This window comes from Lingula anatina, chromosome 2 (assembly GCF_051362555.1).
Source record: "Lingula anatina isolate TDL-2025a chromosome 2, LinAna3.0, whole genome shotgun sequence".
In the NCBI taxonomy this organism is placed as follows: Eukaryota; Metazoa; Brachiopoda; class Lingulata; order Lingulida; family Lingulidae; genus Lingula; species Lingula anatina.
In genome coordinates, this window is record NC_141768.1 from 46,379,493 (window position 1) to 46,407,305 (window position 27,813).

Sequence of the window (27,813 nt, forward strand, 5' to 3'; positions counted from 1 at the left end):
GAATGCTAAAGATTGGCATAGATTAGGCTTAGACTGATTGAATGATGCAAATGTGTAGCTCAAATGTGTTTGTTGAGACGTCTGCACAGCAAACGCAATCAAACATGGCAGCGCCCTGCAAACTCCACTGCACTCGCGATATGCCTACCTGTTATTCAGTGTTACTGACCGTTAAGTTGGCTAGATGACATTCAGGCATGATGCCCGAAGTAGTGGTAATCTCTCAGTGATTGAGTCCATGATTCAAGGGTATATTTGATACACAACCCAGCGAAAAGTATGGCGTATGTTAGCTGCAGTAGGCTCAGGTTTGTGATTACATCTTGGCAGAACACAAGCAGCTGTGGTGGGACCAGAATATTTAACCCATTGCGGTCACATTCATCTTTAGGTTCAAATAACTCGTCCATAAGAACCTTCAAATGGAATTTATCAAATACGAGGACTAAACTGACTCCTGTACGATATTTTCAAGGAGGTAGGAGATGCTTTGACAAAACCAGAGGACCTTTCACTCGAAACAGTAACATTACATCATCGCCCATTAATGGAAAAGTAACACGAATACCCAAGGCTTCAGAAATTAAAAGGTTGCTCTCTTTAGCCAAGCCAGAAAAATGGAGACTTGCTGGTAAATGACTTTTTTCAAATTTTTTTTTTTAGAATGGTATTCTTCTATGTATAGTTTGGGTACGTACGGATAAAATTAGTCCCAGAATATTACACGTCCCTATACTCCCGTTACCGATAGATACATAGAAGAAAAACTGAAAAAACGTCTTTTTAGATTTAAATACCAATAGATCCTATTTTTTACTGCTGTCCTATATATTTGCGTTCCTAAAGATACGTCCTCATAAACCCACGTACGTCCTTTAAATCCGCATACCTATAGATCCACGTATTTTGAGATCCAAATACCAATAGACCCATTACAGGTATGCTTTTGCTCAAAATGGTTGGTGTACTACTCAGTGCATAAAATGCACTTCTTTAAAATGACAGTACACATATTAATCCTTTCAGCAATATATTATTCTACTAGATCCTTTTCACACAATACTCAGTGAAAAAACATAAAAAGAACAAAAACGTGTTCTATATTTCACAACGCTTACTGTTCTAGCGTCAGAACACTGTTTAAAGCGTTCTCAAAATGTAACATTCGAACACGTAAAAAGTGTTCTGAATTTACATGTAAATGTGTTCTAAAGAAAACAAAACAAAACAAAAAAAAAAAAAGAACATAAAAATGTGTTCTATATTTCACAATGCTCAGTGTTCTGGCGCCGGAACACTGTTTAAAGCGTTCTCAAAATGTAACATTTGCACACTTAAAATGTGTTCTGTTTCATGTTTACGACGCATTCCCGAACTTTAGAGTGTGATAGACGTGTAGACGCGAATGTACATGTATGTCTTGTTTGAACACCTAATAAATATATAAATACATAAATAAATGAATAAATAATAAATATCAGGTTGTAATTAAGTCAGATCACTAAGTGGATCAGTATTCGCAGCCAGACTATCACTCGAAAACCTCATACCTGTATCACAAGTTGATATCGGCCTTTTAGCTGATTACGATGTCAGATAGATGGATGTAGCTGTACCTGGATCTAAAGATACATGGGTTTATAGGAATCTGTTGGTGGATCTATCAGAACGTAAATTTAACGAGACGTAAATCTATTGAGACGTGTATGTATAGAGACGTATCTATCGGGACGAATATTTTATTGGGACGTTTATCTATATGGCGGACCCCTATAGTTTTACTATTACTGGTACTACTGGTACTTTTGAATTGGTTTAAACATGATTTTCAAATGGCTGTTTTTTAGCAGTAGTATTTTTGATTGTTTTCATGAAAACTGTGCAGATTATCTAAACATCAACATGGGTCATATGTCTATTAGTATATGATAGATGAGGGTTGTCAAGCTATCAAGTTTCAAGTTGTTCCAAGGATAATAACAGGCATTATATCTGGCATAGACTACATTTTCACTGTTCTGTATATTAATAACTGTTGGTTATATTTTACTGTAGATTTAAGTCTCTGTCAGTTGGTTAAGTGAGTCAAAGAAATTTTGAAAATTCAGCTATTGAAAAGGAATATTTATTATAATTTGAAAATGGCTGTCCTTTTTGATATTTTGATAAAGGGTCACTTTATTACAGACGTTGAATGATTTCATTGAATGATTAAGTCCACATGCCCAGGGGAGAAGATGTATCAATATATATAGAAATTGAAAAGAAATACATATAATGCATATAATTGAACTATATTTAAAAGGTTCCAAATGTATACATAATATTGCATAAAATACATGTATTTTAAAAGATGTATTATAAAGATGCAACTACTATTTATTAATGATTTTTTATATTAATTTTTATTTCAGGTGCTATAGGTCTGTTGTTGGTATCCAGTGCAGTGACAATGTCCATCCCTTTTTGTATTGGTCGTGTAATAGATACTGTGTCCAGTTTGAACTCAGAGGGAGAAATGACTGACCAGCTGACCAATATTGCCATTTTTCTCACTGGTCTATTTCTGGTTGGAGCTGTGGCAAACTTTGGGAGAGTGTATTTGATTCAAATCTCAGGTAAGTCAGGTACTGTTATATAACTCGCCCACATGGCAAGTATGCTAACCATGGGGATTTGATTTGGAGGAATCGTGTACTTTTTGTAGGGTTGCTGACATTACAGTGCTCAAAATGCATCGATGTGAACATGTTATTTTAAACAAATACCTGAAAACAAAAAGATTTGATGCTACTGTATTAGATATGTAGAATGTGCATTAAAGCTGTTATGCATTAAAGCTGTTATGGCAGCCCTTATGATATATTTATATTATGCAGTTCATGAAATCATGTTTGTTGGATCTACTAGAACCATATTATGATAACAATAAACAATAACCCATCACATGCCTTTGTTGGAAAGGCTATGTTGTCTCTTAATTGTAATTTTATAGCCTTGGTAATAAAAGCTGGGATGAAATATTTATTGTGGTTATTTTGATAATCAAATGTAAAATGTGATAGGGCTCTTCTGTGGTGTTTGTTTTTACTGTACTTGAAAGGTTTGTTTTAAGAAAAGATTTGTCCTGTGATATTATCTGTTTTGAATTGTAACTTAATGAAGATGTTGTCATTCACTCGTTCTATCCACACATTTCATGACAGGTCAAAGGATAATAAACACCATGAGGCAGTCAGTTTTTGCATCAATTCTCAGACAAGAAACGGCTTTCTTTGACAAAAGTAAAAGCGGTGAGCTGATTAACAGACTGTCAGCAGACACAACAGTGGTTGGTTCCTCTGTCACTCAGAATGTGTCTGATGGGTTAAGAGCTGTGGCACAGGGTGTGGGAGGAATTTCAATGATGGTATGTCTTACTGCACATTACATTTTACTAAATCACTGTATGAACATTTTGTAACCTAATGTAACCATTACCTTAGGGGAATAAAAGATTTAAGTGAGGCTCTTTTAAGTAAGCACTGCGAAATGTACAAAATTGCACTATATTTCTAAAAAAAAAAAAAAGATTATTCAGAGCAGAGAGGAGAGGTTAAAAAAAGAAATGAGATGGCCCTTTACATTTCCTGAATTCCCATGTTACATGTGTTAAAATTCTGTTGTGATTACTACCATTTGGCACATTTGCAATATATACCAAATGTTATGTCTAACATCTGTGGAAGCAATGTTTTTTTTTCAGTCTTAATACTTGATCTGTGATAGCCATAATTATTTTGCTGTTGAAAGATTACTGACTGGTACATATATTTTAAAATTAAATTACAGGTTTATGTTTCACCCAAGCTAGCTCTAGCAGCTCTAGTCACAGTCCCACCAGTGGCTGTAGTGTTCATTATATATGGCAGGTTTCTGAGAAAGATAACCAAATCTGTCCAAGATTCTCTGGCAGAGGCTACACAGGTATAGCATAATGATTATATCATCGGGATAATAGAACCCCTGACTCTGACAAATTCAAATTGATTTATAGAGCTATGCTTTATCAGAAAATCGGTATTACAGGGTATTCATTTTTTTATTTTTTGAAATCTGTTTTAATATTTGATTATTTTTGTTAGTATAAAGTTACTTCCAATATAACTTCAATCATCTCAATTTTTTAAACTTCTAGTGTGTCTCTCAGTGTTTCACAGGGCTCATTCCCATTGAGACTATAACTAACAAGTTTTGGATGTATATTTCAGGTTGCTGATGAAAGGATAAGCAACATGAGAACAGTCAGGGCATTTGCACATGAAAAACTTGAAATGGGAGCATACAATAAAAAGATACAACATGTTTTAGACCTGTCCTACAAGGAGGCAATGGCCAGGGCAGTTTTCTTTGGCTCTGTAAGTAGACTTGGGCCTGGAATTTCGAAACTTTTATGTCAACAATATATAATTGTAAATATCCATAACTTAAGTCATCCAAGATTCCTCAAATTTGCCAAAGCATTTATAATGATAATGATAATGATTCCATTACCATGCAATTCCTGTGTACTGCAAGAAAACTGGCCTTGGTTTTATCTAGAAAACTTGTTTATTTTGTAAATATCTGTTGTTAGGAGCATGAAAATGGCTTGTTGAAGCTAAGTCCTTAGAATGTTTTATTTGCCTTTTAATTATTTTATAGTTTTCATTTTACAATATAAGCTGTAGATATCATCAAGATAAGTATGTGGGCATGTCCAGCTGTGCCCATTGTTAAAATGAAAAAAACATTGACTTTCATAAAACACATTTATCATATGCATTTATATCCATATATATTTTTCAAAAGCTAAATTTTGAAATTGATGTTTTGAAAAACTTACAAATTTCAGACTGGTTTAGCGGGCAATGGTCTTGTCTTGTCTGTTTTCTATGTTGGTAGCAGAATGATGCATGATTCACAAATCACTGTTGGAGATTTGACATCATTTCTAATGTATGCCTTCTATATAGGAATATCACTGTCAGGTCAGTTATGTCAGGAATATTTTTGTTATTATTGTATCATTAATAACTAGGCATGTTATAATCAGTTTTATTTAATATTCTTATCAGATGTTTTTGAATTTAAAAATGTTTTTAAGTTGCATTGACAAACATCAAGATTAACAAAGGTTATCAGAAGATGGATTTCATCTTCAGAAGATTGATATGTATCATATTTAAGTACAAGTTTATAATACTATTTATGATATGTATCACTAGTTCTTTCTATTTGTAATATGCATCACATTTAAGGCAGGAATTAGATATATTTGTGATTTATATCACATTTAAGATGTGGCTTAATTTTAGTTATTACTTACATTACATTTTAGGTATGAGTTCATTTTATTCGGAGTTGAACCGAGCACTTGGAGCAAGTACAAGGATATGGGAAATAATTGATAAAACTCCTACAATTCCAATTTCGGGTAAGGCTGTGTGTGTTATATTAATTTACTTAAGGTGTGTGACAGTTTGGTAATGAAACTAGACATGGTTGTTTTATAGACCCCCCCCCCCCCCAAAAAAAAAAAAAAAAAAAAAAAAAAAAGGTGCCTGTTGCAGCACTTTGTAAGAGCAAATATATATATATATATATATATATATATATATATATATATATATATATCAGCTTTAATTCTTCTTCTTCTAGTATTTTTAGAAGTTTTTCAGAAGTTTTTACATAATAGAAGAGAAGAAATGTATAAAGAAATGAAATATTTTCTTTTCAGGCGGGTTAATCCCCAGTGTGCCACTGGCGGGGAACATTGTATTCAAAGATGTCAGCTTTAATTACCCGACCAGAGAAGATGCTGTGATATTCTCTGGTCTTGACCTACAGATCCCAGCAGGGTCTGTTATGGCTGTGGTAGGGCCTAGTGGCTCTGGGAAATCCACTCTGGCTGGACTGTTCCTCAGGCTTTATGATCCACAGAAAGGTGAGAGATTTTTAATGATCAAATGTAATGAATTTGTTGTTTCACAGATTAATTATGTGGTATTGCTTTAGAATAGTGGTCATTTTTGGTGAAAGCCCAAATTTTTTAACGAGATGAGAAGCACTTACTTTGGTTATCATTTTTGGTTTTGTACTCAAAATATTTGCCAGGGGAACATAAGTTCTTATGTTCAATAGGGAACTGACCATGAACATAATGAAAATGCCATCTTACTCATAATGTTGTAAATTTTGAAATTTGAAGAAGAGGTTTGTATATTATAGATGTAAAATGTATATGTTATTATTATTTTATTAATTTGATTTTACAATTAATCTTATGTTATTTATATGATATATGTATATTACCCCTCATGTATTCAGGTAGTATCACCCTGGATGGTACTGATACCACACAGCTAGACCCAGAGTGGTTGAGACACCAGACAGGCACTGTCAGCCAGGAACCCATTCTGTTCTCCTCCACAGTGAGGGAAAATATAGCGTACGGCGCCGTGGACCCAGAATCTGTCACAATGGATGACGTGATTGCTGCAGCAAAGAAAGCAAATGCACATTATTTTATCCAGGGCTTCCCTCAGGGGTACGAGACTGTGGTTGGGGAGAGGGGGCTGATGTTGTCAGGTAAAGAATGGTATTGTCAGATAATTAGATTCTGTACTTGAAATTGTCACAACTTAAAAGTTGATAAAAATTTAAAAGGTCAATTTGCGTACAATTTTTGTACCATAATGGCTTCTTGCTGACGATGGTTATAAGAGGGAGCAAAGAGGCAGGAAGCTTGTAATTCACCCCTCATCCTTATTTTATTAATGATACCCTGGTTATAGTAGTTATGTTGTAAAAAAACGAGGTGAAAAATTGTAACAGAAAATATGTCAGTTGAAAAGCAATGTGACAATTGATTGAATTTAACTTTTTACTTCCAAGGGTTAAGTAGAAGTAGTAGTTATATTAAAATCAAATTGAAATGGTAACAGAAGACGGTTTGTACAAATACAACATAAAAGCTTTTTTTTACCTATTCTACAGGTGGGCAGAGACAGAGAGTAGCCATTGCAAGAGCTATACTAAAGGTAGTGTGAATGCCATCAAGATTAAAGTTCATACTTTGAATAGGAGCTTGTCACATCATTTCTGTAGCACTAACTATTTTAAAGCAATTAGAGGAATGCTCTTATAGCAGCAGTTGTGAAATTGTTTTAGATTCTTTATAAAAATACCAGTCTGAGATTATAGGTGGAAAATCACTTCTATAATATGTAAATAGTAAATGACTGTTATTTATTGCAGAATCCTAAAATATTACTGCTGGACGAAGCCACAAGGTAGAGCTGTTTCTTTATTTTTCACATTAAAATTGTTTTTAATGTATTGTTCCTGTTTATGCATAGTTCTTGGTGTGGTAAATTCTCATATTTAAACTGGTTCTTTAGTACTTCCTGTGATAATATGATGTAATGCACAAATCTTTTTTCATTTTGATTAAAAAAAAAAAAACAATTTCATTCAAGAATGCAAAAATTGCTTCATAATACAAATTGTCAATTTAGCATTGCCTTATCTTTCGAAGTTTTATTTAGGAAACATTTTTGTCCAATTGTAGTTCTCCCATTCTGCACACTTAAGTGTATGTAAGTCTCTACTATTTTCACAATTTTTTTCTCAGTGCTTTGGATGCTGAGAGTGAACACTTGGTTCAGGATGCACTTGAGAAGCTGATGGTAGGACGTACTGTGATCACCATAGCCCACCGCCTGTCTACCATTAAGAATGCAGACAAGATAGCGGTGCTGGACGGAGGGAAAGTTGTAGAACTTGGTTCATACTCTGAGCTCACTCAGTTATCTAATGGAGTGTTCAGGAAGCTGGTGGAAAGACAGGCCATTGTGATTGATGATGAGGGTCTACAAAGCTGATGTCTGCATTGGCTTTAAGCAGTTGCCTTCAAGTGTCTTGCATTTGGACATTATCTATTTAAATAGTGATTTTTATAGTCAAATTTTACTACTGGCATTTGTTTTTATTAATTAGTACTCCATTTGAGGTAATATGGTTATCAATCATAATCATGGCAACTGAGAATTTTAATTTTACTACTAGCAACACAAACAGTAAATTAATGCTCCATTTGGTGCAGTAGTATATTTATGCAACCATGGTAACCAATGATTTATTATATAATAGGATAACTGCAAGGCTGGAGAATAGGAAATGGTTTGTATTATGTAAAATTGTAAGGATTGAAGTAACGTACGTAGATATGATAATGATCAAAATAATTCATGCTGATAGTATAAGACCTTGTTTTAGTTAATTTAAAAGGGAAGTATCTGAAACAGATTTAAATAAAAGATAGTTAAAAATATTTTGCAAGAAATGTTTCCGAGTGGTTGTGTAACATCAAGTGAATAAACTTGTGATTTTTGATACGATTTAAGGTAAATTCAAAACTTTTAAGTTAAAACAGTTAAGTTAAAACAGTTAAAACTGTTAATCAGACTAAATTTACTCAACACATGCAATCTATCACACAAATATCAGTTTGTTTATTACGCAGTTTTCTTCAAGTAAATTGATGTCCGTGACATAGACAGCAGTGCTTCACTTACAAAATTCACTCCTAGCAGTTATATATTTTTTAGCTTGATGAAAGTGATACGACAAATCTAATATATTGCCAAGTAAACAACAGCATAGTAAAGCAAAGTTTTTTTGTCAGATATCCTTTTTTCCGTGAAACATTCTAGAAGAAAAAGTAGTTTTCCTGAAACTTGTTTGCCACTGTTCTATCTTAAGTCCCAACATTTTCCTAACAGACCTACAATATTTCGTCACAGCAGGGTTTCAATCATTTTATCTCCAGTTGTCCAAAATTCATGCATTCACAATATGCACCTATGAACAACTCTGGTTTGATCTAATTTATATGTAAACTGCATAATTTTGTTCTTAAACATTCCTTTGAAATCAATAAATATGTCATGCTCATTTACTTTATTGAAAACCTCAATTATAAACACTGGACTTTCTTTAAATAGAGCTACTTTGGTATTGAGAGAACAAAAAACTGCATTTGTGTGATAAAATAGCTCCTATTCTTTCTGTGATACTGTAGGACTGAAAAAATCTACAAAAAGAACAAGATGTCCCCAATTTATCATAACCAACCATTTCTAACTGAAACTAAATTTTATTTACTTCCCTATAACACATCCAAATGCACACAAATCTGAATATGACAAACAAAACTATGACTCTTGTAGACACCTTACGTGAGAGACTCTCTTCTAATTACGAATTTGACACATTATTTTAGCTTTAGCTTGGATACCACCGCATACCAATGTGCAGGCAATTTGGGAGTATTTTATTTCCAGCTGCTTTGTGTATATGAAAGTCTGCTTCTACAGTGATCATTTTAGACCAGAAATCGAATACTAGGCGTGTCTCCAGTCAAGTTGGTTCCACCTAATTCAGTAAAACTCACCTCCAGCAGATCATCTGATAATGATTTGCTTACAACAGGACACCAAGCTACTAGTACCTCTGACAGTGCCATTACTCCAGTCAGTATGACCTATGTCAGTACAACCATCTACTTGTACCAATAAATATAACCATGAGTGGGGCAACAGAGAGATTTGGTTTGCCGTCTTTGGTGAGCTTAATACAGCAATTGTGTTGAACTCACAACAGCAACTGTGTTGAACTCACAATGGGCAGCTAATCAAAGCAGACCAGTCTCATATATAGGCTGTACTTAAATAGGCAAGCCTCTATGGAAAGACAACTTAATTCGCACTGTCAGATGACCAGATTACAGAGACATTCAATTGGTCAAATGATCACATTTTAAGTCAATTTCTAGACTAAAACCACCCCTGGTGAAGCATGCCAAGCCAGTTTTCAATCATGCCTAAATCTCCACTTTGCCCCACAAGTACTCTTCTCCTTGTGTTTCAGGAGTAACAGAGGTGAGCTCGGAGTGATCTCTGAGACTCAGGGTGCTACTCCTGGACACAGTCTAAATACCAAGGCAATTTCAACACACAGTGTCCCACGCCAGTCATGCTCCTGGGCAGTGCCCCTAGTGTCTCCCACGTCCCCATGGTCAGATCATACTTGGAAACCATTTTCTGTCCAGTTTTAGTCTGTACATTATACCCTCCTAGGACAAATATGGAGTTTTGGAACACCACACAGCTGGCCTCTTTGTGTGAGATAGACATTGGGGCGATCACTGTCCACTGATCAGTGTCAGGGTCATAACACTCAGACTGCATCACAGGCTGTGCTTGCTGGTTGGCGTTAAGGTTGCACCCTCCAAAGACAAATAAACGATCACGAGCTATGCACATGACGTGCCACGCACGCGGGGAGAGCATCGATGTCATGTCCTCCCACTGGTTCAAGGTTGGATCGTAACGCTGCATGTCTGGTGTAAAATGGTTACTGCTGTAGCCGCCACTTACAAATATATGGTTTCCGTAAACTGCCCCAGCGTGAGCATGGTACGATGTGGGCATAGCAGAGATTGGGGTCCAGGAGTTATCAGCAGGGTCATACATCTCTCCTGAGGCCAGGCTGCCTTCCTTGTACTTCCCACCTATTGCAAACAGTTTATTGTTCAAGGCTCCAGAATAGAAATATGCCCGTTTGTTGATCATGGGAGCCACCTGAAACCAGGCATCAAACCTGGGGTCGTACCTCATGACAGAGTTTGTCGCAGACTCCCCATGCGCACACTGCGTAGTGCACCCTCCCATGACGTAGAGAAAATTGTTCATCACGACCACTTGCATGTGACTGAGAGCATGTGGTAAGCTCGCCATATGACGTCTATTCATCAAGCTACTGGCAGACATCTTGGCGTCGTAGACTAAAATTTCGTCATGCAGACCAGGAAAAGGGTGAATCTCACGACCACCTACGCTAATAAGTCTTTCTTCAAATGACCTCACGTGAGTGTTACTGGAATGATGCAGAGGCTGAGAGTGAGGGACGACGTGATAATTTAAAGCCTCCAACACCATCTCTCTCAGTTCCTTGATGTTCATCATGACATCTATGCTCTGCACCTTCTGAACTAAATCAGCAGGACTGATCAAGGGAAACCTGATGTTGGTCATCAGAGCTACAATACACCTCTCCCTGTTCTGATCCATCCTAATCCACTCCCACGCCACCTGAAACAAATCTATCTCCTTCAATTTTAGAGTATCACAGCTTAGACAGCTCAAGATTTGGTCATAAGTGAGAAGGTGAAGGGTCCCCTCTAAAGCAATCTGCATCAAGTTCTGGGAGATAAAACTGTCAATCTGTTTCAGAGCATTATTCATGTTGTATAATTTAGCAGTGGTTATAAAATCGTAAAAATTCCCAGTGGTCATGCCACTTAGGAAGTTCTTTTCGCAAAACTCAATCACTGGTGTGACTTGTAAATGCGTGGCAGCTGCCGTGACGTCAAATATGTCATCTCCGTCTAAAGTGGTACTTGATGTATAGACTATCTCCAGCACTTTATCCAAGCCCCTGGCGGTCACCCCTTTCAACTCGATCTCCCGCTGAGTGCTCTCCTTCATCCCACTCGTGAACATGGAACGGAAGTAATCTGAACATGATACCAGAATCACTTTGTGGACATCAAAGCGTTGAGCTGCAAAATAATCGTGTTTGGTTTTAGATATTACTGGATCATTTATACAATGGAACATAATAAGGCAATATAAATGATTATAATATAAATAATATAAATCTACAGGATACAATTAAGGTTAAACATGCCTTTGCATAAAAAATTGTAACATTAAGTGGAATGATATTATGTCAACTTTATGCAATGTGTCAACAAATACATGTTAATGATGGACTATCATTTTATTTATACTTCTAAAAAAGAAAATTTTCTTTGAACAAAATATAATAGTCACCTTCAGCAATTAATGTCACATCACACAGTACTTTGTCTCTTTTGAGGTGGTTCAAGCCCTGCAGGATTTTGACACCATGTTCAGGGCGTATAGTGGGTTCAGCAACATCTTCAATCAAACCATCCTCGTAGCAGTCATTCATGATGCAGCGTCTTTTGGGGTCGGGACCACTCATTGACTTGCATCAGCTCTCACATGACACTTGGGAATTGAAATTAAAATGTTAAAATATTTTCTTACACACATTTTGGTTTCACATTTATGGAGCCTAATTAAAACAGAGGTTAAAATACTTACCCTGTTTGATATCTAAATTTCTTTTGTTTATAACTCCCATGGGCAATCCAAATATTTTGTCTCCAGTACTCCTTATTTTACACTTTACGTATCCCTTATTGTTACAATATAGACAGAGAGATACAGGTTCCATTAAGACCAGATATGGTGATCCTATAGAAAATACTGAAATGTGCTTGGATTGGATGACAAAATTAATATACACACACATCATATTTATATTTATAGTGATCAGAAGTAATGAAATTATGATTTTAAAGATAGGTTTGTGCCAAGAAAACAAGTCAGTTCATTAATAAATCCAATCTAAATCAAAGCTGTTCCTGGCAATATTACTGACCAAGAAGAGCCACTCGCCAACAAGGAAGTTGACCCAATGATGAACAAATTGTATTGATAATATTAATTACTTAGTAATATATTTTGATTTGATATCACCCTATTTTGTTTGGAATGACCATTTTCCCATGTTTACTTGTGATTGGTCTCGTTTTTTCAAGTTCCGCTGTGTTGCTCTGTATTGCACAATTTAGGCACACCCTAATTACACTGATCAAACAAATTCCATCACTGTCAATTTTGCACAGCATTGATTCCTAGCATATGGACAAATTGCATCATGGGTTTACCAATTCTGTGGATTCAAAAGTCTGTTGAAGGCTTGGCTGCATCCACCACATTTCTAACCAGTGCATAATTTCTTGTAAATATGAATGCTTACACACCACTAACACAGGAATCTTCATGCCACTGCAGTATGTGACTTGTTAAGTTAAGAGCGAGGCAGGGTTGAATGTCTTAAAGTCCCTATCCTATTTTTTAACCCCCAACAACAAAGAAATGCTTGATTCTCAAGCACAGCACTCAATAAACATAAAATAAGAAGAAATTTAGATACAAATCAGTTTTAACAAAGGCAAATCCTGCCTGCAGAGACTAGTGGTAGTGAGGCACTGGGGCAGTCGAAATTTTGGGGAAAATGCTCTACGTACTGGCAGCCTGAGGTTATCTACCTCTGGTATACGATATGGTCATTACGTGACTCGTTACATATACTCAACATGTACTGTTCCTCTTGGCGATGAAACAGTGAACACAGACAAGAACGTGACAAAACATTTGGTTGCTGCTTCTGATACAACATACGTTTTAATACTATCAGTTTTACAATTAACAAGTGTAAATGCCACAATCGGAATAGATTACTTTAATGTACGTATTCTAGGTTACTTATATTATTGCTTACCGGTCTCTTGCACGGTCATGTTATTGCACATAAACACAAAACCATCAAATCGTCATCAACTTGTCTTAGCTAATGACATCATTTAGAAGGTAGTATATTACACTCCGTAAAGTTGAAGAAAATTCTATGTTAAAATGTCTTCTTGAATGCAACTTTTTTGAGTAAATTGAATACTCTAACATGTGTAAATTATCAAACCTAGTAAATGTGAAGATTTTGTTTTAATATATTTGACATAATGCTGATATCATAATTTTTTTTTATAAATTTCATATCCCAAATTTACACGTGAAATATGTCTCCGGGACATTTCCGCCACCTATCGGAAGAGTCTGAAGTTGCTCACAGTTGCTCACATATTGCAACATGAAGCTGTTAGAGATGGAATCACCGTGCATGTCTTCCACGTGAGATGCCATTGCCTGCCCACTGTAGCAATTTCTCCCTTGTGTCTTAGAGGATTAATGAGAAGGTAAATTTTGTACGTGATGAAGGAAACTGCAGAAGCAGTTCACTGTACAGTTTAATGGAGAGCGAAATATTTTTTGTATTTATAATTCCACGTATTTGTCCATCAATTATCCTCTTTTTATTTTTACAACGAAATAGAATCGTGTAAAACAAGTAACACAAACTATTTAAGATAGAAAAATGTTGTTATAAAAGAGCTTTAATTAAAATATCTCAACTGGCAAGTTCATATAAGCACAAAGATTGAAAGAACAGATGGTATCTCAATTAAATCTAGGTTAGTATGTAAAATTATAGATACTGTAATAATGTAGGGTCTGAGGACAGAGAAGGGACTAAGTGCTTGGTTTGGGACAGTTGTATTTTACCTCAACCCTTATACCAGCAATATAAACAGGATCAGGTGGAGAGCATTGTAAGACGGGAACAACTCTATGGGGAATGTTACATAATTGATTGAGAATGTGAGATACCATTAAAAGTGGAGACCAGTAATGTAAAATCTATTCAAGAATAAGTAAGTGCTAACAACACTTCAGTGCCTTTTGGGTCAGTGAACCAGATATGAACCCCCAGCTGCATAATGGTTTCCCTTATCACTCTCTTTTTATCAGTGCATAATATTGCAGTCAACACCTTATCGTAATAATCTTAATTATAATTATGATTAATTCATTAATGTATGTTATTGTTATATGGTATTTTATAAGTAAAATACAATGCATGTCCTGTCATTAGTTGCAGACAATGTCTAGTCGGGTGTGCCAGCACTGCGGTTGCAGTGAGATCGACACGGATGCTGCCCGCGGTGACGCCGTGTGCACCAGCTGTGGGTCTGTACTGGAGGACCAGATCATCGTCTCGGAGGTCCAGTTCCAGGAAAACTCAATAGGTGGCACCTCTGTCATTGGGCAGTATGTGTCTGCGGAAGGTGAGGTGATGTTTATGGTCGTTCACTTCCAAGAAATATCAAACCCTTGCGAAACCAGTTTCATCAGTGAATGAGTTTCCCCAACTCTAACCAGTAATGTTATTGTCATTATGCACTATTTGGAGTTGGTTCCTTGCATTTTAAGGTGCTATTGTTAATTATATGTTTAATGATAAATTTATGCATTTTTTTGCACTGTTATGTTGTAATGGAGAATAATAAAACTAGTAGGATGAAAGCTACTTATACCTGAATAAGTTAGAGTGACTGAACCAAGCAATTGTTATAAGAATAAAGGTTTTAACATTTCAATATGATTATTATTACTGTTATTATTATTTAGGGAACAAGTCTCACAGCATGGGCAGTGGTTTCCATCATGGTTTTGGAAAGGAATCCCGGGCTGTCACTTTGCAAAATGGTGAGGTTTAAATACTTGGAAAGCATGCATAAGTTCATATATATATAAGGTGGTCTTTGTGTCAAGTGTAGAAGAGATAAGATGTTCAATAGACCATTTCAAAGTGTCTTCCAAATGGTTTTATATATGTATTTGTTTGTTTGTTTGTTTTTTTATTGTCTGTTTATTGGTCCCCATCTAAAGACATGACGCATTACACACAGACATGTTTAGATATTTATTCATTCTATGTCATATTGATGATAACCCTTTTTTTCCACAGGAAAAAGAAATATCCAACAGCTGGCCTCACAGTTGAAGCTGAATCAACATTGTATAGAAATAGGTTACAACTTCTTCAAAATGGCTGTTAGTAAGCGCCTGACAAGGGGAAGAAAAACCAAACACGTGATAGCAGCCTGTTTATATTTAGTTTGCAGAACAGAAGGCACACCACGTATCCTTTTTTTCTGTGAATTTGATAATCATGTTCAGCTGGCTTGGTTCAGCTCTGTAACTCTAATCAAGGTGGTACCTGAAATCCCAAGGGAGGTAAGAGTGAGGATTTAACAGATCAATAAGTTCCAAGCCCAGCTGTGAACTCTGTGATCCTGTTAATTAGGCTACCTGGCTGTAATACAGTACTTTATCCTCCAATTCTTCAATGTGTATGGTGAAATCCTTACTAGTATGCATATCAACCGTATTATCATGTCAAACCACAGATCTTGCAAATCAATAGTCAAAATGACATCCATCGAGTGCATTTTATTTACCGGACGATTTGGATAAAAATTCCTTAACTTGCATTAGATATGCTGTTGGATTTTAGTGATATACTCCAAGTCAATGTGTACACACTGGGAAAGACGTACCTCCACTTGTCCAGAGAACTGTGTATAAATGCACCAGCTATTGGTGAGTAAACATTTGTTTATATAGGCAACTGGGGAAATATAATTTATTATTTATTTATTTATTTATTTTTCTCAAAACTTAGCAAGTTTTAATATTTATCACTGGGATAAAATTTATCTTGGTCTAATACCAAAATTTATTTAGTCAGGTTTATGTTTTGAAATAAATCAATGATAGATATGCTGAAAAAAATTTTCTCCTTTTCTCTGTATCCAATTTATAATTTACAAATTTTCTAAAATTTACTGTGCTTTAGTGGGCATTACCACATTTCTAGTATATAAGAATAATATGCTATGTTTAGAACTTAAAAATTTCCAAATCTGATATACAAGTAGGCATGTAATGATGAGATTTTAGAATTTCTTATGAGGTAAATAGAATTCAATAGACAATTTTGTGTTGTTGAGTGCTTTAAGTGGAGTTGATATTGGGCAAGACAAGAAAGTGATTGAAATAACTTTAGAAACATTACGTGCATTACATTTCACCAAAATTTGCCCCGTGCTGAAAATATTGACGCCCGTGAAGTTGAGTAGATAAATTACTGGAAAAGCTGTAATTATTCTAGTTATTTCTGAATAATTCATTTGATATATATAATTTATCTGGAGTCCACCTTTTTAAAAGTGTGATATAATTTCATTTGAAACAAAACTGCCAAAGTCAACATTCACTGTATTTATTTGACTTTCAATGAATTAAATATACAGATATTGTCAGATCATTAGAAAAGTAAAGCCCAACTTTGAAAGTAATTGACAGTATCACATGATCCACATATTTTGCCCACTTGCACCATCTTGGCTTCTACATGAAGAATAAAAGTCCTAACGAAACCACCTGTGCATAGGACCTTGCTAATAAGAACTATCAATTCATTGTAATCAAGATAACAATTAAAATAAACTGGTGAAGATTTGAAAAGATTCCATGTGTGTCTATGTAGAATGGTACTATTTTATGCAATTTAAGAATACTAGAGATATTTCCTTCAGTAATACTAGCTGTATAATAAATACATTGATAACATATTTACTAGTTAACAATTATTTACTTCTAATTTATTAATTGTAAATATCTATTTGAAAAGGAATTATATTGAACATACAAAATGTATATCACAATATGTATATAAATATTACCACCTATATACAAGAAAGCTCCTCATATTCTACATGCCTCAACCTTTGCCACTACTCCTTACGTCAAGCAGTTACAGCTCTAAATTTAATAGCTGTTGAAGAAATAAACAGAAGAAAATTATAAATAAATATCATGCATCCTGCATGCAAGTGTACAAAAAAAGATGAGGTAACCAGTCTATTGACAACCCTTGATATGTGCCCATTTTAAGTACAATTTCACTGTTATAACCACGCCTATGTAGGAGGGACAAGATACTATACATGCTTAAAAATGAAATTCAAGTTGGAATGAAGCTGTGCTGGGTATGTTCAAAACAATCGTACGTTTACTACATTTTACTACATTATGCAACATTTGTACAGTTTGACGACATTTGCATTGTGTACACGTGTGAGAACTGCTATCCAAGGTCTACCCATAGAAAACTTCTACCCGTAGAAAATTATCTCAGGAATTTGTCCCCCCTGAACCCCTGTTCCATTTGTGCTGTCAGAGGAGCACTGGTACTGAAAAGTCACCTTTCCCACCTGCACCTCCGCCATTCCCTCCTGTCCAAAATACGACAGTTCCGCCCCGTCCAGGATTGCACTGGCAGTGTAGAAAGCATCAGGCTCCACCTGGATGGGATTCTCAAACATCACGGGAAATGTATTACTGGAGCCATCTGAGAAGAACTTGGTGGTCTTTTCTCCCAGAATTATCCCGTTTTTCTTGAGCTCAATTTTAACCCTGTACTCAGCAGATCCATTGCTAGAACCGTATAAGCCAAACCCTGCGACAAAGATTCTCTTGTCTATAGAAAATTGTATGCTATCACAACGCCCTCTATATCTCCACTGGTTACTGCGATAAGCAGATGACTGAAAACGATGGCATCTGAAGGGTCTTAGTCCAACACGCGACTTAACAGGAAAAGGAAGCTGAGGTTTGTGTGTTGCTGTATACCACAGAAAAATATTATTAGTCTCTTTAAGAGTGAGTATCCCTGACTGAGCAGGGCCATTAGCGAAGTCTTCCAACTTCATGGATGGTATTCTTACCAAGTACAGAGCTGAGCCAAGGACTTTTCTCTTGTTTTGATTGGTCGGTTCCAAGTCTCTCCTAACGCACTCAGCCTCAGCCCATCTGCATGTTGCCTCAAAGATGGATGTCTCCTGTGAATGTAAGGTCTCCCTCAAGAGGACAGTTTTCAGAGTTTCATGGTCGATCTCAGCGAAACTTTCAGCTTTCAGAGCCTCTTCAGCCTGTGCATCAATCACCTCCCAGCATCTCAGCATCAGCTCGTGTTCCTCAAACAGCCGACTCTGGCTCAACAGGACACAGGCGTTCTTGGCGTTAAGGCTGGTCTCTAGGAACTGGACACAAGCCTTGGCGAGATAGGGTACTATGTACTTCTTGGCCACATACAGGGTGGCTAACACTGTGTCTGGTTCCAAGTCTATGGCGTCATAGTATAGGTACCTGAAATAATACACGAAGTTTTGTTTTGAAGACACATTTAGAAAAATGCCTTACTTTAAAACCAATTATATACTTTTCTTTCATTACTGTTAATTGATTTATTTGAAAGTTGTTTTAATTAAATGAATTTTGTTGCATTCTTAAATTACTTTTAAAGAAATGAGTTTTTCAGTGAGTAGCAACATCATGATAAAATTTTTTTTCAATGTCCAAAAACTCCAGTTCAAACAGTAAGCACAAAGTAGTATATCTATAAATTGTGAAAATAGCCAGTATAAGTGCATACATGCCATGATCAGGCATTACTGAACTAGGTCTTCAGTATAAGACCCTGTTCATTTAGATGATTCTAACCAAAATGAAGACAATTGAAACAATAGCCCAACTTACTTGAGTAAATTGAGAAATGCAGCAGGCTCCACATCAGGTATTGCTATCTCTGTCTTCCCATCAGCCAGTCCACCATAGAACATAGCAAAGAATACAGAGCTCCCTGTAGCCAGGTTATATTTATGAGCAGGTATTCGTTGTACACCACCAGTCGACTTCTGTCCCACAATGAACACTACGTCTGCCATGAGGTCATTATTACACATGGCGGCATTGCGTTCCTTAACACTGGTGTAGTTGGACTGCCAGTTGAGTTCATTTGTACTGTGCATGGATTTGGGTCTGGGAGCCGGAAGACAAGGTCTGGGCTGGCGGCTGATGCCCATGGTCTGACTCACTCCTGCCTTGTTTTCAGGGACCTCTTGGTTGACCTCATCATCATCAATATACTGCATCCTATCAGATATAACAAATATGTCTGGATTACTCTTAGACATCTTTCTATTGGACATCAGAGTGAGAAATTTTGATACTAGGTGTGAGAAAATATAGACTAGCTCTCACAGTTCAGAATCATATGACTGGATTTATTTATAACATTTATCTCCCTCACCCTGTCATGGTTTTGGACATTGATAAACAGCCTGGAGGTTTCTGCCTGCTATCCCAGATCATAGTTTGTTTGATTACGAAGATTATCATAAATTCCTCAATATTATGTCGACTGATATGTTATTCTCATACTTCTCCATACACTTGATAGTTATATAGGGACTGAATTTTCATTCCATGCCCCATGTGCTAGTTGTAAATAAATCATCAATGATATGTTTCATATGTTACAACTTATCAGATAGTGTGTATAAATTAGTCCTTTGGGAGATGAAATGTTATCAGACCAACCCTTCTGCATCACAAATTGCTACCTTGATTCCAGGTCAGCTTGATTAATAACACTAGCCCCTTTCTCTGTGCTTTTGTCATTGCTATGAAAAGTGTTTGTAACATTATAAGTTATGATACAAACCAGTGATGTACTTACTTGAGTTGTTTAAATCTACTTCTGATCATTTTAGAATTAAACCTTGTTCTCTTCACACAGTAATTACAACCACACATCATTGTTTGTCATAGAGCAACACTTACAGCTTTAATCAAGTCCAATTCCAACTAGCTACAGGTAATCAGATACTTAGATTTTCCAAATTTAGACATACCCTTCTGGGGCACTCACCTCTAGAAAATGTATCAAATTGTAACTTAATTAGGTCAACTTTATAACATGGATCTTACCTGCTTTAGATCATTTGTTTGGGTATAGAAGGGGGCAGGTGAATGAATTTAAATTCATAGAATATAAATTACCTGGTATGGGAGGCATGCATTGACTCGTCAGTATACATAATTGGTTTTTTTTAAGACTTCTGTTCAGTGTTCAGTTGACAGCCATCTTCTTTCATCCATGTAGTATCCCACAATGCACTATTTCCAATTAGCATAATGTGAGATTGATGGCGCCATCTATCAGGCTAGAGCAAAACTAATCAATGCCTGTTTTGCTTGTGTTTATAAATTTTCTTATTTGACTTTATTGCTTAATATTTATCAAATACTTCTCTTAATTACATTTCTTCAATTAATTTTATGAAATAAAAAAGTGGAGGAAAAACAGGAGTGAATGTGTGTATAAACTGAATAAATAACTTAAATTTTTACAATCAATTTTTAAAATCTTTTTCCCTTTATGGTCTAAGTTTCTATTTTATATTTTCCATTTTAAGTTTTATATAAATTTTATACAATATTGTCTTGTTTGTTTTGTAGATCCATGCCTACTCATTCAAAGATTCTCCCACAAGCTGGACTTTGAAGAGAAGACACATGATGTATCGATGACAGCACTGAGAATTGTACAGAGAATGAAAAGAGATTGGATGGCAACTGGCAGACGACCATCTGGACTGTGCGGGGCAGGTAGGAAGCATGATAATATGATAAATGAAAATGATGAGAGTGAAATATGAATTATGAAAAACGAATTATGAATCAAAAACTTCTTTTCTTTTTCGGTATCTTGTTGATTTCATAAGTCAAAAATAGATTACAGTGTATATGTTGGAAGTCAGACATGTTTTAAGAAGAGAATACTCTAAGTAACGTCAATCTCATAACTTATTATTATTTTTTTTTTTTTTGGATTTCAGCTCTGTTTGTTGCCTGCAGAATTCATGAATGTTACCGCACAATGAAGGAGATAATCAAAGTAGTCAAAGTTTGTGAAGCTACGTTAAGGAAGAGGTGAGGCTAGTTCAAATTTCAGAATGATGCTTGGGCAAAACTTGGCTGCTGAACTAGTCAGAGATGAAAAAATAGTGTTGTTCTACTAATTTGAATGTATTTGTTGCTTTTTTATGCATATTGCTTCTTCTGCTTTGTTTTATTCTTTTTTGCCAGTTAACAGAGTTTTTTAAAGTGTCCTCTTTGATAATCATGAATTATCCTTATTATTTTGTATCAAAAACAGTATCACAAAATTAATAAATGTCCAAGGTGTGAGAAGTCAGATTGTCTTTGACAAACAATGTACACTGATTGCACAATGCAGATGATATCATTATACTGTGTTCTTTCCCACATTCCAGATTAACAGAGTTTGAAGACACACCCACTAGTCAACTGACCATAGATGAATTCCAGAGGATAGACCTGGAGGAGGAGCAGGACCCACCTTCTTTTAAGAAAAGTCGCAGAAAGGCCAAGGAGCAAGCATCAGTAAGTACCTAGCTAGGGTTTCAAAGAGCACGGTTAGTTTTCTTCAGCTTCTTTATTTTTATGGTGTCCTTGGTGCCAAATTGTAATGTGCACAAGTGTGATTTGAAAGTGAAGAAATTGACGTGGATTAAGAAGGGAAATTACATGATGTTTTTGTCATTATCTTCAAAATATTTGCCAATATTGCATCAGAAGGTATTTGTAATGCCTTTATTGTACACATAAAAAAACTATATAAGTATTGTTAAATTAATGACATTTTTGCCTTCAGCTGGAGGAAAGTGGCAAGTTGTCAGAGGTTGTCAGTGAAGTGAGCAGCATTCAGAAAGAAATAGAACAAGCACTGGAAGCTAGAATGAAGAAAAGATGGGGAAAAGAGATGGGTAAGATACCATTATCATTCTTATGAGAAATGATAGTTTAAAAAGCATTCCTTTACTCCTACAATAGTTTTTACTAACTAAATTCACGGAGAACTTCTTATCCTGGGTTAATGGTCAAGAATTTCATTTAAAACTTAAAAAACCATTTTAGCTCATTTTTCAAAATGTAGGAATGTGGTTATCACTTAGATATTTATGCATTTTGGAGCATTTACTCAAAGGATATTACCTTGTTTACCACTTTTTGAACCTGGAGATCAAGCTTCCAAAAAGAAATTATCTTTTTTTAATGAAATTTTTTGTTTTAGCCAAAGCAGAAGCAATGCAGAATTCGCTTGTAGAATCATCAAAGGACCAAGATTGCTTAGCAGAAGACGAGGATCTCATTCCATGTGGTTCAATAATCAATGACGAAACAATTGAAGCTGTACTCAACGACCCCACAATTACCTCAGATAATGGAATCTCAGAACTGGAGGGCGTCACGTCCTCAGAACCTCTTACAGATTTAAGTGAGGACACAACAGACAGCACTGATACTGATGTACATAATTTAGAAAAACAGGAAATGGATAGCTTATTGATGCCACCGCCCACGTATTTGACGCCCGGACAGAAACTGGCCTCTTTACGACCCACCGCAGCTAGTTTAGGTTTGATGGAAAGTGTTCAGGAGTGTTTGAAGGAGGAGGATTCTGTGGAGAAAGAAGAAGAAGAGGGTAAGTTGCACTTGGAGCCAATATTCAGTTTCATGAAAGAATTTCATACAGAGAATTTGTCCTCATTTTTCAAACAATATTTGGTCTACTTCAGTTCAAGATAAAGATAAATTCAAAGTAGCCTGTGTAAATAAATTTTACAGTATTAGTCTGAAACATCAGCCTTTTATTCAATTGGACTATTGTTGATTATCTAAGGTAAAATTTTAAAAGTTCAGACCAATCTTGGTAGAAAGGACCCTGTTCTCGTCACACTGTGAGAATATGCCATGCTCTTCATCATCATCATTACAAACATCTAAGTGATTGGCCAGAGAATATAGAATTAAACTTCCATTGTTCTCATGACACTTTTTAATTGTAGCACTGTCAGTTATGTCACGATCAAGTAAATCACTGGTTTACAAAGGAGTGCATTCCAGCTTACCTGTTAAGTAGCCAGAAGTGTGATTATTTCAATGTTAGCTGTGAAATTATGATTCTGCAGCTTTGTTTTGGCATATTAAGATCCTGTTTATATCTTGTTATGATAATAATAATCATTACTTTATTTTTGTTCTTCAGTAGAAGGAGAACAAGAAGATGGTGAGTTGGACCTCGAAGGCATAGATGATGACGAATTGGAAAAGGTATGTTTCGGTTACTGTTTTGATAAAGTTGAATTTATTGTGCTCAGTGAACAGAAATGTTCAAGAAAAAGAGAGCAAACTTAAAATCACTGTTATTTCTCTGTTTTATTGAATTTCTTTGTTTTTGTTATTTCAATATTTTTGAGTAACCCTCATAATCATTTTCCTTTCAGTTTATCCTTAACGAGGAGGAAGTGAAAAGGAAGACTGAAATGTGGATAAAACTGAATGCAGTATATATACAGGAGCAAAAAGGTGAAATTTCTTTCACAATTTAGAAGAATCCTTCTATAAGTACAGTGATTAAAGCAGACAGTAAGAATATAATTTTTTGGATCGATTTATTTAAGACCAAACCTTAGACAAATATTGGTAATTTTTATTTTTAAATTGTGTTGTTTTTTTGTTGTGTGTCCTGGTATGAAGAGTATATGCCATATCACCTCATAAAGTTACTAAAACTCTCTTTTCTCACATTCCTACAGAGAAAGAAGAAAAAGAAGCAAGAGAAAAAGAATTAGGAATAACAAAGCCTGAACCCAAAAAGGTAATCATTCTTTTTGAAGAAAAGTTTTCACTGAAGAAAATATCTTAAGTAAGATTATCATTATGATGTATGGCTCCTACATATAGATATGATTGTATGTTCTACTTTTCTACTATCTTGTTTAAGATTTTGTAATACATAAATTATATAAAACTGTCATATTTTTATGATAGAAAAAACAACACAAGAAGAAGAAGCAACAATACCCAGCCAACAGTGCAGAGGAAGCTATACAGAAAATGCTTCATGAGAAGAAATTTTCAAACAAAATCAACTATGAAGTTCTCAAAGATCTGAACAGGGTGTCTGAAAGCAAGCAGGTTATAGTGGCGGAGCCCGTCCTTGGTGCCAGTACCCCAGTGAAGTCTGGGATAGGGACCCCAGATAGTAAAAGGTAGAAGTGGCTGGCTCCCTTTCTTCCTTCTTTTTATCAATTTTCCTTCTCTCTCTCTCTCTCTCTTTCTCTCTCTCTCTCTCTCTCTCTCTCTCTCTCTCACACACACACACACACACACACACACACAGTTAGGTGTTCTCTCCTCTTTTAGCACCTTCTATCTACTATGACTCTGGACTTAATCCTGTCCTTGTTTTTAGTATGTATTCTCTCCTATTATTAATTAAATTGAGTTGAAACATGATCTGAAGTCAGGGGCAAACTTGATCTGAAGTCAGGAGCTTGCACAGAACATGACTAATTACACAAATTATCAGTGATGAAATTGTGGTTTGTAACAACAAATGACAAATGTTTTCCAGATTTAGAAGGACCAGTTTATCAATAGACTCCAACACAGCTGAACAATCCCGGAAAGTAAGTTTGTCAAATTTGAAAGAAAAGAAAAGCATAGCAGTCATTTGTTGTATTTTTTGTGTGGTAACTTTTTCATTTGAGTGACTTTTTAGGTTACATTTTAAAGCAGAGTATTTTGTTAATCACATTTATATAATATGCTGCTATTTGATTGCTAGGAGCCACCCATTAAAAAGATAAAAGTTGAAGACAAAGTCACAGCTGCAGTCATTGTGGAAACTGGACCTGTGGACTATGCCAAAGAAGAAGGCAAGTCTTGTTCCATATCCTCAAATTTTAACTCCATGGAGATAATTTTGTTAAATTGTTCCCAAAAGTGCGTATGGTGACAAGTTAAATTGTGGTTAAACTTAGATTTGTACAAAGGGAAACATGTTCAGATGACAGAAACTTCACAATCACAAGCTTTGAATTGGACCTGAGTTATGAGTTTAACTTTTTCCTTATTAACAAGTAAACAGCTATATTATACTGTAAGTTAAATGGTCTTGGTTTGTTTTTTTTTAGAAGAAGCTGAGGAGGAGGAGGAGGAAGAGGAGGAGGAAGAGGAACACATCAGTGCAGCCACACTACTGGGACATGGGGCAGGTGAGGATCACTATGTTATTGTCTTTAAACATCTCTTCATACTAGGGTTACTTTATTCACTTTGGATTGAATTCAGATTTTGAGAACCATTATCGGTATTTTTCTCAAAGGAATACATAGCAGTCTGTGTGTGCTTTTAGTTAATTGGAATTTTATTCATTTAACCATGTCATTTGATGTATTTCAGATTATTTTATTATTGTATTTACATTATTATTGTTTTCAATGCAGAAATGGAAGATTACCATGATGGTTATGATATGGATGATTTGGATTAATTGCTGCAGTGGACAGGACAAGGTTTAACTGAATATTACTTGCTGTTTCTCCAGAAATAAAATGAAAAATTGGACTATTTGGGCTACAGCTATCTAGCTACTGAAAAGAATTGATAAAATTTTACAGTGCATGCTGATGATGGTGATATTTTTCTTGCAACTTAAAGCAGTGAGAATGACCCATAAAATAGACTATTGAGAAAATGTTACGTGATAAGAAAGATATCATGAATTATACATGTCGTTTATGAAATTTTTATTGGAAGTCATCTTTTATTCAGTATTATTTTTTGTACTTGAAAGACTTTGGAAGGAAAAATCCAACAATATCCAACAATAATAAAAGTTGTTTAACCTTTGTAAGCTTTAAGGTTTGCTTGCTCCAAATATATATATATTCTAAGTATAATTTAGGATCAATTCCCATGGTTTTCAGATGTAATTCTGTTGTTCATAACAAGATAAACAACAGTTCTATGCTGTTTTGAACATTGAAATGGTGGCAAACTGGACAACATGCTGGGGTAGCGCTAACACTCGCCAATTTAGCCAAATGGTAAAACTGACTTAAATTGGCTAAAGAAAAAGGGCATGATTTGACATGTTTTAGTCAGATTATAACCAATTTGGTAACAAATTGACAAAAATGAGGTGATTTGGCTAAGCGTAAAAAATTGCTAGCACTACCCCAGACATGGTTTAGCTTATATTGGACACTGATGCTGGAAAAAGCAGGATGAAATATCATTTTTGACTTTATAAAATTAGATAGCTTGTGAAACTACATTTTGGCAGGTAACTGTATTGCACAAACTATGAATGAATATTTGTTGTTTTTTGAAACTTAGATCATTGCAAGAGTATTATCGTTTATTTCCAAGTGAAATGTTAATTGATGACTGATGTAATGAGAACAATCTGTATCGTAGAGTACTTTTTAAAAACCCTGTACTGTGATGTGTAATTTGAAAAAGTGGTGTCATACGGAGACATTTTTGTGTATAACAGCAGCAGAAAGTTACCTCTATAGTCTTTTGCTCAAAATGAAACTTAAAACATGAGTAGTATGCTTAAATTTTACTGGTAACATTTTCCTTCTTTTTAGAGAAAATTTCATATTGACACTTTTTTTGTGGTTTAGGAGTAGCAAAAGGGCCAACAAACATTTGGGCAGTCACATTGTATGAATTGTTAAGTGTAATTGGTTAGTCAAAAGTGCACATATCTGTTAAGTGTCTTTATTACTTTGAGCAAGGGTTAACGTATTTAAAGTTGATTTGGTACGTGTGTTTTGTTTTAAGATGGAATTTTACTAGGTTTATCAGCAAAGTTTGTTTTTTATTTTGGGAATAATTTTTAAATTGTCAGTTTTAGAACTTAATCCATCCGTAGTCTGCATGACCAAGAATCTTTGAAAAAAAGTAGTTATTTATAAAAAAGATTTCTTTTCATTATTTTACACTTAAAAATTTAAAATGGTAGATCTATAATTTTCTAATTTTCAGTATTCCAAGCAAATTGATTGCATTTTGGGTGTTTTTTTAGAAAAAGATTTTGGGAACGAAAGTAAATCTTGCTTTTTTGTTTTGCATGAAGAGCATGGGAAACATATGGGCAAATAAGTAGATACTTTTTCCTTTTTAAGTGGGTTCTTTTTAAGTTTAAAAAGTTCAAGCCTATAACAATATTTGATGTTTGTGTCCCTTAGAAATATCCAGTTCTGTACATATTTCATGTGTAGCAAAGTTAATATTGTAATATTTATTAATTTTATACATATCTTCTTATCATAAATATGTAAATTATCTAGTGCAGAAGTGTATGTGTATAACAGTTGTATTGCACCATGTGAATAAACATGTCCAACCACTTATTAGATTTTTCGCAAATGATGGAAATCATGAATACTAAGTTCTGGACCAAAGCCAGAATATAAACAATTAAATATTTAGGTGGGAACGA

The 27,813-nt window shown here is 35.2% G+C and overlaps 4 protein-coding genes across 5 annotated transcripts; 2 read left to right on the plus strand and 2 right to left on the minus strand.

The window, feature by feature from the left end:
- Positions 1-89: 89 nt before the first annotated feature.
- On the plus strand, positions 90-8,415 carry LOC106161853 (ATP-binding cassette sub-family B member 10, mitochondrial). Its single transcript, XM_024076233.2, has 12 exons — positions 90-631; positions 2,415-2,618; positions 3,207-3,409; positions 3,832-3,966; positions 4,251-4,397; positions 4,874-5,009; positions 5,360-5,455; positions 5,759-5,965; positions 6,349-6,609; positions 7,018-7,061; positions 7,279-7,313; positions 7,655-8,415. Exons 1-12 carry the CDS (start codon positions 280-282, stop codon positions 7,902-7,904), a joined length of 2,070 nt encoding a protein of 689 aa, XP_023932001.2. The 5' UTR covers positions 90-279; the 3' UTR covers positions 7,905-8,415.
- Positions 8,416-8,512: 97 nt separating this feature from the next.
- Positions 8,513-13,628, minus strand: LOC106165165 (kelch-like protein 13). Its single transcript, XM_013543266.2, has 3 exons — positions 13,462-13,628; positions 11,919-12,119; positions 8,513-11,644 (listed from the first exon to the last, which is right to left on the minus strand). The coding sequence occupies exons 2-3, from the start codon at positions 12,091-12,093 to the stop codon at positions 9,996-9,998; spliced, it is 1,824 nt and encodes a 607-aa protein (XP_013398720.1). The 5' UTR covers positions 12,094-12,119; positions 13,462-13,628; the 3' UTR covers positions 8,513-9,995.
- Positions 13,629-13,755: 127 nt separating this feature from the next.
- On the plus strand, positions 13,756-27,724 carry LOC106165163 (transcription factor IIIB 90 kDa subunit). Of its 2 annotated transcripts, none has more exons than XM_087005476.1 (18): positions 13,756-13,933; positions 14,671-14,863; positions 15,207-15,284; positions 15,547-15,720; positions 16,077-16,181; positions 20,946-21,095; positions 21,326-21,419; positions 21,764-21,893; positions 22,165-22,276; positions 22,585-22,995; positions 23,560-23,624; positions 23,798-23,879; positions 24,110-24,171; positions 24,345-24,565; positions 24,931-24,985; positions 25,144-25,234; positions 25,493-25,573; positions 25,805-27,724. In XM_087005476.1, exons 2-18 carry the CDS (start codon positions 14,680-14,682, stop codon positions 25,849-25,851), a joined length of 2,142 nt encoding a protein of 713 aa, XP_086861602.1. In that variant the 5' UTR covers positions 13,756-13,933; positions 14,671-14,679; the 3' UTR covers positions 25,852-27,724. The 2 variants fall into 2 exon arrangements, with proteins under 2 accessions (XP_086861602.1, XP_013398716.2); XM_013543262.2 differs by having other exon boundaries at positions 23,563-23,624.
- LOC106165164 (BTB/POZ domain-containing protein 6-B) lies at positions 16,848-20,624 on the minus strand. The gene is made up of 3 exons (XM_013543265.2): positions 20,487-20,624; positions 19,182-19,577; positions 16,848-18,791 (listed from the first exon to the last, which is right to left on the minus strand). Exons 1-3 carry the CDS (start codon positions 20,522-20,524, stop codon positions 17,759-17,761), a joined length of 1,467 nt encoding a protein of 488 aa, XP_013398719.2. The 5' UTR covers positions 20,525-20,624; the 3' UTR covers positions 16,848-17,758.
- Positions 27,725-27,813: the final 89 nt, after the last annotated feature.